This window comes from Hippopotamus amphibius, chromosome 13 (assembly GCF_030028045.1).
Source record: "Hippopotamus amphibius kiboko isolate mHipAmp2 chromosome 13, mHipAmp2.hap2, whole genome shotgun sequence".
Lineage (NCBI taxonomy): Eukaryota > Metazoa > Chordata > Mammalia > Artiodactyla > Hippopotamidae > Hippopotamus > Hippopotamus amphibius.
In genome coordinates, this window is record NC_080198.1 from 42,215,595 (window position 1) to 42,231,796 (window position 16,202).

Genomic DNA, 16,202 nt, shown 5'->3' on the forward strand with positions numbered 1-16,202 from the left:
CCTGGGAAGTGGGATCCAATCTGGGATCACCAGGGACAAGACAGAATCCCACAGAGAAGCAACCCAGGGCATCCATTCACTCACTCACTCACCCACCCATCCATCCATTCATTCATTCGTTCATCCATCACCCATCTGCCTTTGGGGCTTTCCTGGGAAGGGGCCTCTGCATCTATTGGTGAAGGAGGGGCAGTGGTGTGCCCCTGAGTTCCCCACTGAAGCTAGCTCACCACTCAAACATCTGGGGCTCCAGCTGTGGAGCACTCTCCGCCTGTGTCCCCAGATCTGACTATGCTTTCCAGGTGAAGGATATGGGAGACTGAGCAGAGCAGGGGGTGACGGCAGGAAAAGAGGCCAGGTGGTGGCCCTTGGGCACCTGGGACTAACTGTAGGGTCAAGTTACTGGGACGGGGTTGTGTCTAGGCGGTGAGGCGTGCTTGGATGGGTGCTGCATGCAGGACTAGACAACTGGGATGGAGTGGAGGGATCCGGGGCTCGTGCCAGGGGCCAGCCCTGGCTCGAAGGCCCATATGCTACAGGGAGTCAGGGAAGGGGCTGAGGTTTCAGAGATGCCAGAAGACACAGTCAAGTTATTTATTAGGGGTTATGGACTTGAGACCCCTAAGGGGGGCTTGTAAAATCCCTCTGTCTTTGGATGGTTCTGGACTACCGCTTATTGTTAAACCATCCTGCAAGTGTGACGTGTTAGCTTTTGTTAAAAGAGAGCACTTTTGCTGAGTGACAAGGGACGGGGCTTGGGTGCATTTCTGTCTCAGGGAGGGTAACTGAAGATGGCGGAGGGCTCGTTCCACTCAGGGGTCAGACTGGCTCACAAGCATCATCAGGCCAATAGGCCGGACATGCAACCTCCCCACCTTGGGCCTGTGTCTCCCCACCACAGCCACTCCCAGAAGGGAGTCCAATTGAATGGGGGCCCCTACAGCAGGGTGGTGTGTGGAGGTGGACACCCAGTCTGAGTCCTTGCTCTGGCTTCTTGCACGCCCCAGAGACATCCCTGTCGGTAAGCTGGGCATGAGAATTCTGGCAAAAGCAGTGGGCAAGGCTGACGTGCCAGGCCTCGGAAACCTGCCTTTGGTTTAAAAAGCAACACTCATTCATATGGACCGTATGGAAAGGTTAAGAAGTGGGCTTTCCTGTTCTATCTCCACAGAGAGATGATCACTTTTGACACCTGGCAGCCTTTTTTATGTCATCACTGGAAGGGTGATGCACGTGATGTGATTCAGAGCTGCTGTCTACACGGACCTCTGGCCAGGCCCCTGGCCGCTGTCCACACTGGCCCAGGCCTGGCCTGCCTCTGTTCCTGGTAGCCCACCCTGGATCCCCCCCACCGTAGCCCTCACTCACACCTGGCCTCATATCCCCTGACCTCCAGGCATCCGGGGCCAGGCTGGGGGCGGGGCAGGGGCTACCAGTCCACCCACAGAGGACGCTAGGGCCTCCTCTGCCGCGGGCTTCAGAAGTGCGGCGGCTTCCAGTGTTTTCCCCATCAATCACGCTGCTGCTCCCCAGCCCCTGCCTGATCATCACTTCCCATTTCAATGGCAATCTTGCTTCCACCCACGCCCGGCAGCGGCCCAATTCCTGAGGCGGCCAGGGAGGGGGGCCGCGTGGGCTGCATTAGCTTCCCTCCTCCAGCAGCCTCTAGTCTTCCCATCCCCAGGCAGATCCGCTCAGAAATCACTGGCTGTGTGTGCGTGAGGGCAGCTCAGCCTGGCCCTGGGCTGAGAGCTCTGTGTATTCGCATCCTCCTCGGAACACAGAGTCTGGCAGCCCGGGGCTGGGCCAGGGGCTGAGTGAGGGGCACCCTGAGGGGCGGCAGGTTTGAGGGGATGGGAGGGGGGCTGTGGGTTCCACGGGCACTCTGCTTCCTCCCGGGGCTTTGCCTATGGAGCCCGAGGGAGACCGACCCCAACGTGGCCTGGCTAAGGCACATGGGAGGAGAAGGCAGGCAGGTCTGGAGAAGGGCTCTGGAATCTGCAGCCCACAGTACTCACATCACCTAAAACCCCTCTATGAGCTGCTGTGAGCCTGCACTGCCCACACCATGGGCCGTGGGAGCCAGACCCTACAGGTGTGATGTTGGGGCACATGTGGTCCCCCTGTGTACCCAGGAAGGTGGCTGCGTGTCCACAGTAGACACTGACCTCTCCCTGAAACACTGACCCCTCTCAACCTTGCCTCTTCCAAAGTCTCCTTCTCTGGCATTTAGATTTTGATCTCTCTCAACTCCAGAACTGCCCACGTTGTAAAGACACAAGGCAAGATGCACTTGCCCTGGGACAGACAGGTGGCCATGGGAGCAAAGACCTGGGCTCCTCATGACAGGACAGCAGGGACTCTCACCACAGCTATCCAGGGTTACACACAAGGTTCCCTCGGGCCCCACCTCACCTGGACCACCATCACCAGCCTGCACCTGTGCTTTACTTACCCTGCTTCTTCCCTCTCTAGCATCACCTGTCTATCAGGTCAGCGCCAAACCCCCTCCACCAGGAAGCCCTCCTTGATTTCCCCAGCTGAAGGGGATTAGCACCCATGGGCTCCCCCCTTAATGGCTCTGACCATTCTGACTAGCTTGAGAGTTATCTCTGTCCTGTTTGAACTCTCCACCTCCTCACTCTCTCAAGGTGGTAAGCAATGTCAGAGCTACATTCACCTCTGTATGCCCAATAGCATCTAGCATATTTTGCATACAACAGGAACTCGGCAAATGTTTGTCAAGCTGAAGTGAACCGGGAAATAAGTCACTGACAGTGAATAACTAATAAAACAATGAGTAGATGAGAAAATAATTAATTAACGGATAGAAATTGAATACACAATGAATAAATAGGTAAATAGATGGGTAAATGAAAGAATGAGCAAATGAAGAGTGATGTGGATGAATGGATAGCTAAATGAGTGAATGAGTAGATCACTGGATGGATCAATGAAAAGATGGATGGGATTGATGAATGACAGAATGGATGAGTGGGTTGATTGATGGATGCAGAGGTGGATGAATGAGTAGAGAACAGATGAGTGAGTGGAAAGATGGGTGATGGATGAATGGATGGATGGATGAATGGTAGATAGATGGGCAAATGGATGGATGAATAAGTGCACGTGTGTGTGTGTGTGTGTGTGTGTGTGTGTGTGTGTGTGTGTATGTATGAATGGGGGCTGATGGATGGATGGTTGATGCAGAGATGAATGGATGGGTAAGGGAATGAGTAGATGGGGCTAATGGATGAATGGCTGGGCGAGTGAGTGTACAAATGGATAGGGAGATTGGTAACTGAGTAGGCAGATTGATGGAAAGGTGGACAGGTGGATAGGTGAGTTGGTGGGTGGGTTATTGATGAGTGGACGGATGGCTGGATAAGTAGATGTATGAATGAGTAGAGAGATGAAAGAATGAATGGGTAAGTAATAGATGGATTGATGATACATGGATGGATGGGTAAGTGGGTGCACAGATGGGTGAATGAATGAATGCGTGAGTAAACAGATGGAATGATGGGTAAATGAGTAGATGGATGGATGGGTAAATCAATGAATGGATGAGAGATTGATGGGTGGATGGATGGTTTGACAGATGGCTGAGTGAGGGAGTGGATGGATGGAAGGACGGGTAAGTGAATGGACAGATGGATGATTGGGTAGGTGGGTAGCTGAGTAGATGAATGGATGGGTAGGTGAGTGTGTGTGGGGCCAGTGGCCAACTTACCACGAGGTTGCCAATGACCATAACAAGCAAGAAGACCAGCAGGCACAGTGACTGCCCAGACACCTCCATGCAGTCCCACATGGTCTCGATCCACTCGCCGCAAAGGATGCGGAAGATGATGAGGAAGGCATGGAAGAAGTCCATCATGTGCCAGCGGGGCAGCAGGCCCGAGCCGCTGATGCGGTGCCTCAGCTCTGAGTAGTTCCTGCCAAAGAGCTGCATGCCCACCACGGCGAAGATGAACACAATGATGGCCAGCACCAGCGTCAGGTTGCCCAGCGCCCCCACTGAGTTCCCGATGATCTTGATGAGCGTGTTCAGGGTGGGCCAGGATTTGGCCAGCTTGAAGACCCGCAGCTGGGGAGGGATGGGTCCTTGTGAGGGGCCCTGGCTCCACTGCCCGTGGACACCCTCACCCCCCACAGCTCCTGCCTGAAAACCCAGGGTACCCTTGAAGGTCACTGATACCTATTTCTCCTCATTTCTCCAAGAGCACACACTACGTTTCTCTCTACAGCTTGAGGGCAGCTTCATCGGGCTCTGCTCAGGGTCAGGTCAGCAGCTCCAGACTCCTCTCCCCAACCCACGCCTTCTCTTTGTCTCCATACCAGCCTCCTAACCACTTTGGTCTCACTTCCAGGAACCACCAAGTAGATTGCCCCATCATGGAATGTCCCTCTTCCGGACCCTTCCTCATCAAGGATCCTCCCAGGCAAGCTCAAACCATCCCTGACTTGCCCAGTCACCTCCATCTTTCCCTCCTCTCAGTCATCACAGAGAAAGGGAGCTGGTGCTTAGCATTTAAGGAACACCCACCGTGCCAGACCTTGTGCTTAGGATGGATCAGCTCATTCAGAATTCCAAATAACCACATGAGGCTGGCACTACTATTACCTCATTTGACAGATGAAGAAGCCAACCCTTAGAGGTGGAGTATCTTGTCTAAGTCCCTTGGCTCTTGGTGGTGGAGTCGGAATTAAAACCCACAGCCTGGGCTTTTTCTTTCTCCTCCACCATCCTGCTTTCCTAACCGCAAGTGAAGCCACTTCCTCCAGGAAGCCTTCCCTGACCTACCTCCAGCCCCATGCCTGGACCTCTCAGACATTCTAAACTCAAAGCGTGGTCCATAGACCCATAGCTTTGACATCATCTGAGACCTACTGAATCCATATCTGCATTTTAGAAAGATTCCCAGGCAATTTGTGTGTGCATTAAAGTTTCAAAAATGCAGATTCCAAAACCAGCAGGTAGAGCCTCGGGTGAGCTGTCAGCAGACTTTGTTCCATGCGTTACTTGCCATGTGACGTTGGGAAATTTTCACCTCTCTGAGTCTTATTAGTCTCCTCACGTGTGGAATAGGAATGCAGCAGTGCTACCTCCTCTCCTGGGATCCTACGAGCACTAAAGGGGGCATGGTGAACCATCAAGGGCTTTGCAAATCGTCAGAATGTATGGCCGCCCCAATTGCCCCTCTGGAGAGAGGGATATCTCCTTCCGTCTTGCCCACCTCTGTGTCCCCCACATCACCAGCACTGGGGTACCTCACAAACAGCTGTTGGGTGAAGGCATGAAAGATCAGAGTAGGGGTGACTGAGTGGTGACCTTGGAGGGGGTGTGGCTGGGTGCCCCAGGCCCCCACCCACTTGCCCCCTGCTGGGCCCAGCCGGGTACCAGACGGAAGGAGCGAAGCACCGACAAGTTGCCCATGCGGGACAGGCCCAGCTCCATGAGGCTGAGGATGACGATGATGCTGTCGAAGATGTTCCAGCCCTGCTGGAAGTAGTAGTAGGGGTCCATGGCGATGATCTTGAAGGTCATCTCTGCTGTGAAGATCCCTGTGAAGACCTGGGAAGGAGCGGGAATCAGGGGTTCCTAACGTTTAGGCTGGAAAGAGCCTCCGGCAGCCGGGGCTCCCTGCCTCCTGACTCCTGCTCTGGTAGGGTCCCCCTGCTGGGCTGCCAGCTCTGACTGCACCCAGAATCCCAGTGGGTGCCTGCTCGGCCATGGTCCAGTCCCTTAGAGACACCTCCAGCCCAATGCCTCTAGCCAGCTCCGCTGTTTCCCAGGCGTGACCCACCAGCCTGGGCCTCAGAAAGCCACCAGGCCCACTGCAAGCTCTGCAGGGACTCACAGCTCTGGGAGGTACCTGGGATCAGGGGAGGCTGGGGTGGGCCTTGATACCACCCAGCTCTAGACCCCTTCCAGCCTGTGTGGCCACAGGAAGTTTCCCCTGCTCCACACACACCAAATACACACATTCCCACAAACACTCATGCTTTCATGGCTCAGGGCCTTTGCCTATGCTGTTCCCACTTCCTCCCTGTCCACGTGCTGACTCTTCTCACTGTAATAACAACCAGCCACCATTTCTTGAGGCTTGACTATGTGTCAAGAGCTGGGCTGGAATGCTCTCTATGTTGTTTCTTTTAATCTGCCCAACAACCCAATGAGAAAATATCATTAACCCCATTTTACAGGTAAGGAAACTGAGGCATTGAGAAGTAATGTGCCTGGGGCCAAACAGCTCATAAATTTGAGAGCCAGGAGATGAATTCAGTGTTGTCCTTCAAGATTTAGAGCAACCACTCTCCCTTCTGGAAATGTTCCTGAGGTGGGCAGAGGCTAGGATAGCAGGTAGGTGGGCACCTCTGCACTGCCATGCAGGGCACCATCAATCAGCCTAGGCCCTGTGACTTCAGTGGTCCCTTTAGCGCTTGTGCCCAGAGACAACTGTTCCTCCACCAGCTGAGGTCTTAGGGAAGGGAGAGCCCCCCAAATCCTCCAGCCTCAGCTCAAATTCCTAGGCTGCCCTCACGTGCAAAGAGGCATCTTTGGGTTCTTTCCCTTTTCCTGGCACCCATCTTTTCCATCCCTCTGACCCCATCTCCCACTACTCTTCCAGACACGCTTGCCTCCTCGCTGTTGCCTCCTCAGGGCCTTTGCACTTGCTGCTTCCTTTCCCTGGATCCTCCCCAACCCCATCCACAGGACTCACTCCCTTCAGGTCTCTGCTTAAAAGCCACCTAATCAACTCAACAAAACTACTTGACACTTAATATCACAGCCCCGCCCACCATACACCTTATCCTCTTCCTTGCTTTATTTTTTGTCCTCTCATATACTACCCTGGCATACTGTACACCAGAGCCGTGTGTTTGTCTGTTGTGTCTCCTCCAGCTAGACTGTAAACTCTACAGTGGGAGGGACCCTTCCTGTCTTACTATACCTGGAACAGTGTCCAGCCTATGGGTGATCCATCAATACTGGTTGAATAAACATACAAGTGGTTGGGCCTAAGACCTCCTGCAGCACCTGGGTCTATGTCTCTGTCTTCCTGAGGCCTTCCCTACTCAGCCATAGCCCTCACCCTGCTGCACTCTCTGTGTTGGGCTTCCCTGAGAGCCCCTAAGGGTGGGGCCTGGATTCAACCTTCCTTGCCCCCAGCCCTCTGGTCTCCTTGGCCGCTGCCTGAGGATGCCGGGGTGGCTGTGCTCTTAAGACCCACGAGTGCTAATATTCATTTCTGGGTAAAGGAACTCAGGAAAGATCCCCCACCTCACTTTGCCTATGTTTGTAGCTATCCTGGCATCAAAATAGCAGGTATTAGGAGGTGTTAGAAGTCAGGAAGGAAAGACAGCAGAGGGAGGCTCTTGAGGATAGCCTTTGGGGAAGTAATGAGCAGAAGAACCAACAGCATCACCTGGAAGCTCTTCAGAAATGCAGAATCTTTAAGACCCCCGAGCTGCTGAGTCAGAATCTGCATTTTCACTAGATTCACAGGCGATCTGAAGTTTGAGAAGTGCTATTTTCAACTACTGGTTTGTAAACTGGGTGCACTTTGAACCCCCTAAGGAGTTTTAAAAATACCCATGCCTGGGTCCCACTTCCACAGATTCGAGTTGAACTGGAGTACCCAACTAGTGAGAGTTTTAAAAATACCCATGCCTGGGTCCCACTTCCACAGATTCGAGTTGAACTGGAGTACCCAACTAGTGAGAGTTTTATAAACTTACCAGGTGACTCTCCAGCTAAACTTGAGAATCACTGCTTTAGAAGTATCAATACATGAATTTTGATGTGACTCCTTCGAAAGGATCACCACTGGTGTTGAAAGGCCATGAGATCAAAGCTGGATGGTTTAAGATGTGTAGAGAATGACAGCCAGACCCAGGTTCTAAATCAGGGTCTGCCACGGTAGGATCTTGGGTCAGTTTCTCCATCTCTCTGAGCCTTGAGCATCCTCATATGTAAAACGGGGATAATAATAACTCTATAGGCAGTTTCTAAGAGTTAGAGCTAATGGATGTCAAGTGGATGCTGCCTATGAAAGGGTGGTACCCTTCTCATTGGCCTCATTTATTTATTTGTTTTTGGCCACACCATGCGGCTTGCAGGATCTTAGTTCCCTGACCAGTAGAAGCACAGAATCTTAACCTCTGGGAAGTCCCTCACTGACCTCATTTATTAGGACTGCTAGGAGCTCCAGGCCCAGGCAGGGGCTTCAGATACAAACAGCTCTGCATGTTTTATAGGCTCACTGGGATGTGGCACACAGGCTGTGAGTATGGGGACCTGCCTTGCCTGACTCCTGGCAGGTGGTACACAGAGCCATCAGTGCTAATGGTGGCTCCTCAGGAAGTGGGAGGACTTTTGAGGAACCCCAAACTCTCCTGATCTTGGCTTGTCTTTAATGGGATCATCCTGTACACATTGTAAACTTGCTTTTGAAACATAACACCTTGTGAACATCCTTCTGTGCCAATTAGACAGCATCTTTTTCCTTTAAGAAAAATAGTTGTGGGATATTCCATTGTACACATGTGCCATAAGTAGTTTAACCATTTCCTTGTGATGGGCATTGTCTCTATTAAAAACATTGCCATAATAAATATCCTTTCGCATACTTATTTTAAAATAACTTGCCCAATTCTCTTCTTAGTACAAATTTCTGGAATTGGAATTGCACAGTCAACAAGCATTTTAGAGATTCTGACACATAACTGCTAAATGATCCTCAGAGATCGGTTTTAACCAATTCCATGAACCACAAGGGATAACTGTTTCCCTCAAAAAGATGCTAATTCCTGTCAACTAATCTTTCCAACCCAACAGGACAAAGGCCATCTTTTATTGTTGTTTTGTTGGACATTTCTTTGATCTTTGTATTTCTCCTTTTGTGAAATTGCCTGTTCATATCCTTTACTTGTTCTTCTATTAGGGTGTTTATCTTTTTTTGGTGTTGTTTATAAATGTACTTTGTATACTAAGGGTATTATCCCTTTGTCTACTGTATGTATGGCAATTTTCTTGGTTTTTTACCTTTGTCATTGTATTTTTTAAAAAATTATAAAATATTTTAAGTATGTAAAGTATAGAATAATACGATGAATATCTTTTTACTCACTACCAAACTCTACCAAATATTAATATTTTGCCATATTTCTTCAAATCTTGTTTCATTTTTTCCCTACAAAGTAATAGCAAGGACAAATAGCATTTACTATATGCCAGGTGCTATACTAGTGCTTTATAGATATTGAATCACTTAAGCCTCACAATAATTATGAGATATTATTGTTGTTATCCCCATTTTATAGATAGGGAAACTGAGAAGTTAAGTCACTGGCCCATATGATGGAACCTGATGTGAATCTAAACAGTTGGCTTCTTCTGCACAGTCTTAATCGCCACCCGCCATCACCGGTAAAAGCCATAGAACTACATGCACTCCGAGGTAATCACCATCCTGAATCTGATGTTTATCATCCCCAGGCATGTTTTTACACTTTTGATGTACAGTATTTTTGCATTGTTTAAAGGTTCATATAAATGGGCCATGCCATATGTATTCTTTTTTGCAAGTTCCTTTTATTCTTAACATTGTGTTTATGAGATTTATCCATATTGAAAGATGTACACGCATTCCTTCTAATTGTGCACAGTATTTCCTTGTATGAACACACCACAATTTATTTATCCATTTTTAAGTGGACGGATAGACACTTACACTGATTCCAATTTTCCCTTGTGACTGACAATGCAGCAAAGAGCTTTCTGGTACATGTCTCCTTGTACACACGTCACACTTTCTCAAGAATATATATATCTGAAATTAAGTTAGAGGGTATGCATATCCACGACTTACCAGATACTGTACAACTGTTCCCTGAAATGCTGTACCAAATCCATGCTCGTACGAAGTGTGAGTTCCCACTGTTTCCTATCGTTGCCAACACACAGTTTAATTTTGAATCTCTTACGGGTGAGAAATAGTATCTCAATGTTGATTTAATTTGCATTCCTCTGTGTGTCTGTTCATTTGTTGATAACCATCTGAATTTCCTCTTCTGTCATTTCCTCTGTCCATTGTTGTGTTTGTGCTTTTGCCATCGGGTTGTCCCTCTTCTCCTTATCGATATATAAGCTTTCAATATATATTCTGGATTCCATGTCTTTACAATTAACTACTTTTCATAATATCAATTACGAAAATTGATTTCCAGTTTGGGGTAGTGATTTCACTTTGTTTACCATATCCTTTATTGTACAGATATTATAAATTTTAACATAGGTAAATTTAGCAATCTTTTCTTTTTTTTAACACTTCCCAGCCCCTATTATTTATTTATTTATTTATTTATTTATTTATTGGCTGCATTGGGTCTTCGCTGCTGCACATGGGCTTTCCCTAGTTGCAGTAAGCAAGAGCTACTCTTCATTGTGGGGCCCGGCCTTTCACTGTGGTGGCTTCTTTTGTTGCAGAGCACGGGCTTTAGGCGTGCGCTCAGGCTTCAGTAGTTGTGGTATGTGGGCTCAGTAGTTGTGGCTTGCAGACCCTAGAGCACAGGCGCAGTAGTTGTGGCGCACGGGTTTAGCTATTCTGGGGCGTGTGGGACCTTCCCAGCCCAGGGCTCAAAACTGTGTCCCCTGCATTGGCAGGTGGATTCTTAGCCACTGTGCCACCACAGAAGCCCCCTAGCACTCTTTCCTTTCATGGTATAAACTTTTTGTATTTTTGGAGAAGGCCTTCCCAATCTCCAAATTTTAAGTATTTTTCACCATTTTTATTCTAAAAGCTTTAAAATTTTATTTTATTGCATTTAGGTGTTCAATCCATTTCCCTGCAACTAATTAATGAACATGGTGTGGGGTAAGGATCTAAACTTATTTTCTTCCATAGAGATAACCATTCTTCCCAGCACTATTTATTGAATAGCCTGTCCTTTTCCCATTGATTTATAATCCTATTTCTGTCATTTATCAAGTCTCCAAATATGCATTTCCTATTTCTGAGTTCTTGATTCTGTAGCACTGGTACATTTTTCGATATTTGCATCAATACTACAATGTTTTAATTCCTATAGCTTTATAATATATGTTATACATGGTAGGGTAAGCTCCCCACCTTATTCCTTAATTTGTTTTGATAGACTTTACTTTTCCATATGAATTTTAGGATTGCCTTGTCAAATCCCATGGGTAACAACATATTGGGATTTTGATCAGAATTACATTAAGCTGATAAGAACTGATATCTTTACACTATTCAGACTTCCATCCACGAAAATGGTATATTTCTCCACTAATTTAACCCTTCTTTTTATATTTTTCAATGGTTTCCTAATTTTTTCATATAAAATTTCAATCTTTTGCTATATGTAGTCCTAGATTCTTCACAGTTTTTATTGCTATTGTGTTAACTTTTAGAAATTCTTCTCTCCAAATGATCATTTGATGGTGGCTACAAGCAGAGTTAACTTTAGTATATTGAGTCTGTACCTACCAACATTGCTTACTGGTTCAAATAGTCTTTCTGTAGATTTTTCTGGATTATTTCTATAGATAACAACATAATCTGGAAAGTAAGGTTAAATCTGTTTTCCTTCCTTCTTTCTTCTCATAGCACATTGACAAGGGCTCCAGTATAATTTGGACTGGAAACAGGGAGACGGGAACAAAGCTAGAGCTGCAGCACAGCAGTGTAAGGCACTAGGTAAGCTTGGATTTGAATCTTGGGTCTTTCACTTCCTGGCTATGTGATCTTGGTTAAGTTACTTCACCACTCTGTGCCTCTGTTACCTTATTAGTAAAATGAGGGTAATAATAATAGCATCTCCCTTTCTGGTTGTTATTGAAAATTAGATGTTCAACAAGCGTTAGCTCTGATTACCAGGATCATTTTGTGTGTTAATTTTTTAGATGTAGGTTGCAGGAACACCCAGGTATAAATTTGAACTCCAAATCTGTATAAGGCCAAATTCATAGTCACAAGCTTCCAGAGGATACTGCCCCCACCCCCCCAGCCCTGGCTGAGACTGACAACCTTGCTTCTTCATCGTTTCCCAGGGTCAGTGTGTGCATTTTTTCTAATTCACCTTTTTACTGAACATAGGGTCATATTCTTATGAGGCTACTTGGTTCCAAACCTTACCTTCCCTGTCCCAAACACATCTTGTCTCTGCATGTTCACTGAAGTACAAGCTCCCAAGACTACTCAAATCAGCACCCGTCCCACCCCCTAGGGCAACTACAGAACAATTTCATGTGTTTACTGCTATGGTTTTTAAGTTCCTCTTTGTTTTTGGCACTTGGGGATTTTTATTACTTTCTCATGAATTTTGCTATGCCTGTCAAAGAATGTTTGCTATATTTTTAATTGTTTCACAGTTAGAGACATCGCAGGTTTTCTTGTCCACAGTACTGCTAGGAACAGATGTTTTATTTGCCTTTTACCTTTGTGTATATAATGGGCTAAACGTTAGTTAAATCTATCAATCTTCTCCTTTATGGAGTTTGTTTTTAGTGACATGCTTAGAAAGGCTTTTTTCACACCAAGATTATTTATCCATGCTTATTTTTGTGGTTTTGCTTCTTTACATTTAATATTTAAACCATCTAGAATATATTAACTGCAAGATAATCAAAACCTTACATACTACCAATAAAGCTATCCAAACAAAACAAAACAGAGCTGTAATCCAAGAACATGACCTATTACTAATAACCGAACCACCAGTTTAACACAACTGCAAATTACTCACAACTTAATGGTCCAGGGAAGCCACCAGTGCTCCTCATCACCTTGACTCACTGCTCAGTCCAACACAATGGTCACATTCTATTAAAACTGCATTCAATTGAAACCCTACATAATCACCATCTAAAGACCGCCCCACTCAAGGCAGGTACAATTGTACCACGGGACTCCTACAGACTGAGATCTAGCTTTCCCTTCTGTTTATATACAGAAGAAGAAACAAAAAACAGAATCACAGCAAAACAGACTCACGTTTGTGAAAAAATTTGAATAGACCCTGTAGAGAACTATTAAGAATTCTGGAAAGTCATGAAGGAAGAAAGTCCTCACACTCCACAGTGTAGGAGACCTGCCTGCCTGCGGGGGCCACCTGTGCAGGTGGGACTGAGATAGGGCTGGGTCTGCAGCAGGAGAGAGCTTAGACTGCATGACTCCCTCTCCCACCCCCCGCCCCCCCCTCAGTGCTGATCTCAGGGGCTCCTTTTAGAGGTCAGTGGGCTCTCTGCAGCTTTGCCCTGGGATTTTCTGCAGAAGGGCTCACCCTGTGTTTACCTGGACAGAGCCAGTAGGACCCTGTCCTTCAGAGTCAGGAGACAAAACCCACATGTCCAGCTCTACCACCACTATGTCACCTCTCTGGCCTCAGTTTTCCATCTTTAGAGTGAAGAGCTAAGACTTGATTTGGTGTCAAAAAAAAAAAAACCATCAGAATTAGAACCCAGACATTCTGACTTCCAGGGACAGTCTCCTTAATAACAACAACAAAGATAATAACCACAGTTATCATTTATTTTGAGGTGCTTGTTGTTTATCAAACTCTGAGCCAAGCACATTACACACATTATCTTCTTCAATCCTCATTAGCTTCCTATGAGGTTGATATTGTCATACTAACTTTACATTTATTAAATTCAGATACTTATTGTACCAGTTACTGAGACTAAGTAATTTGCTTGAGGTCACATAGTAAGAGCTGAGTCAGAATTCAAATCTGGCTCTGCCTGATTTATTTACTCTATCTATCTATCCATCCATCCATCCATCCAACCCTCTATCCTTCCTTTCCTCCTTCTCTCTATCCAATCATCCATCCATTCTTTCCCTAAGAGAACGGCCTCTTTGCATATACTCTCCTTCTCCATTACTAAGTGCCACACCTCACGTCCCCACACGTTTCAGGCTCACCCTCAACTCACTTTTGTTTTCTAGCCTTTGGGCATCTTTATCCCCAACATTTCACTCCCAACTACATCTCCCAGCTCCATAAAGGCTGATCTTGAGGCTCCTTCCACAATGTCTTCCACAAAGACTCCTAGCTTCAGAAGATCCTTTCGTGCTCTGAGTCCCTCCTCCCTTACCCACAAAGGCTGTGCCAGCCGGCCAAGAGCCCTTCATACCGCGACGCCCATTTGAGAGTCAGCTGCCAGCGGCCCTTACCAGGTTGCCGACCTGCAGCATCTCCTCGAATTCAGCTGTCATGTTGTAATGCTCCAGTGCCATGAAAAGCGTGTTAAGCACGATGCACATGGTGATGGTGAGGTCGGTGAATGGGTCCATGACCATGAACTTCACTCTCTGCTTGATGGACATCCACAGTGGGCAGCACTCCCAGATCAGGTAGCGCTGGGCGAAGTGGTTCCAGCATGGTGGACACTTGCGGTGAGACTCCTCCAGCTCTGGGGGAGGTGGGGGGCAGAGAACCAGTGAGCTGGTTTGTCTTTGTTGACTCACTCTTATATAAGTCATGGTATTCCAGAAAAGATGTATGACTTACGCAGCAGATGACAGGGCTGCCACGTGACGGGGGACAGAAAGAGGGACAGGGAAGGCTGAGGGAAAGAGTGGCCTGTGTCCTGACTCCTTACTCTGGGAATATGGGAGAAGAGGGCCATGGGGACAGAAAGGCGGGATGGATATGGGGGAAACTGGGACAAGACAGATTAGGACAGATGTGGGCTCTCTTGAGACAACGCTCCCACATAGATGTGGGGACACACGGGGGAGGACAGGTTGAGACAACATCAGAGACAGGCAAGTGCAGATATAAGGACACCCAGGACCCAACAGGTAGGAATAGATGTGGATATCTGGGACATGTCAGGACAGATGTGGGGGTGAGGTTGTCTGAGACTGGGGTCATATGGGACAGGAGGGGACAAATTGGGGGCAGGTGGTGTGTCAAATTCAGGATGGATCAGATGTGGGGCTGCCTAAAGTGGGACTGGCTGAGACAGATGTGGGATACCTGGGGTAGCCTGGGGTAGATATGGGAATGGCTGGGGATAGGCTAGAACAGGCATGCTTGGGACAGGATGGTCCCAGCAGACATGGAGATGCTTGGGAGAGGACAGGATGAGACCGGTGAGCACCTAGGACACACCAGGACAGCGGTGGGGGTGTTTGGAAGAAACACAGACATGGCTCCGAGGATGTTCAGGACAAAACAAGTTGGAACAGGTGAAAAGACACCTAGGACAGGCAACAGAGACTGAAAAGCCTGGGACAGCTGTGGGGATGTCCAAGGCAGGCCAAACAGCTGAGGCAAGCTTGGCTCAGACCTGGATAACTGTGTGGGTGCTCAGACCAGAAGCGGGGAGCGTGTGGATGACACCGGGGAGGCTGACCTTCCAGTACGCTGGTGAGGACGCTGACTGCGCTGAGGGCTCGCTGCCGTTCTCCTGGCTCCTCGAAGCCGTCCACGCACGGAGCCTGGGGGGTCAGCATCCGGGGCCTGCCTGGCTCCTCCGACGGCGTGGTCTGGGTGTAACCGGGAGATGTGCGTCAGCCTGGGGATGGGGATCCGCCTGGCCCTGGGGCAGCCGCCCCAGACTCAGGCTGGGGAGGTCACAGGGGGCCAGCATGGGGGTCTTGATGCGACACTGGGCGCTGGGCTTCTCTGCTCCCAGTTCCTTCCCAGCTAACAACTCCCCTCTTGCCAACCATTATCTCCTTCATTCTCTTTTTAAATTCACCATCTCCCATTAGTGGTGATTCCTGAGTGTGCACAGAAAACTACACGTACCAGGCGCTTTTAACCAGATGCTGTCATATACATTAGTACATGCAAAAACAAGCTGGGGGTCTTCATTGACCCCAAGCTCCCCAGAGTCAAGAGCATAAAAAGCTGAAAAAAAAAAATCTACCATGCTCTAAGGTGACATTAATGGAAGCATAAAACACAATGCTTAGACATAGCTGGTGGGAGCTTTTGTGGAGGCAGTTTGGCTACATCTACCAAGAAAATTTTAAATTGGCTCTGCTGTTCCTTGTCCAATAATCGAACTTCATAAATAATTATACACGTGCACCAAAAATACATATGCAATGATGTTTATTGCAGCATTGTTCCTAACACCATAAAAAAACAACAACTGATCAATAGGAAGAACATTAAAATCAATTATGGATACAATCCGACGCTGGACTCTGACA

The 16,202-nt window shown here is 47.8% G+C and overlaps 1 protein-coding gene across 7 annotated transcripts in view; it reads right to left on the minus strand.

Annotated features, from left to right (window-relative positions):
* The window catches only part of SCN5A (sodium voltage-gated channel alpha subunit 5), a 100,613-nt gene that overhangs the window by 37,669 nt on the left and 46,742 nt on the right, over positions 1-16,202 (minus strand). For all 7 annotated transcript variants that reach the window (XM_057705807.1, XM_057705808.1, XM_057705813.1 and 4 more), the window contains 4 exons: positions 15,395-15,527; positions 14,208-14,446; positions 5,405-5,578; positions 3,734-4,090 (listed from right to left, as the gene is read on the minus strand). In XM_057705807.1, coding sequence (XP_057561790.1) covers positions 3,734-4,090; positions 5,405-5,578; positions 14,208-14,446; positions 15,395-15,527 — 903 coding nt within the window. The remainder of the gene's footprint in view (positions 1-3,733; positions 4,091-5,404; positions 5,579-14,207; positions 14,447-15,394; positions 15,528-16,202) is intronic.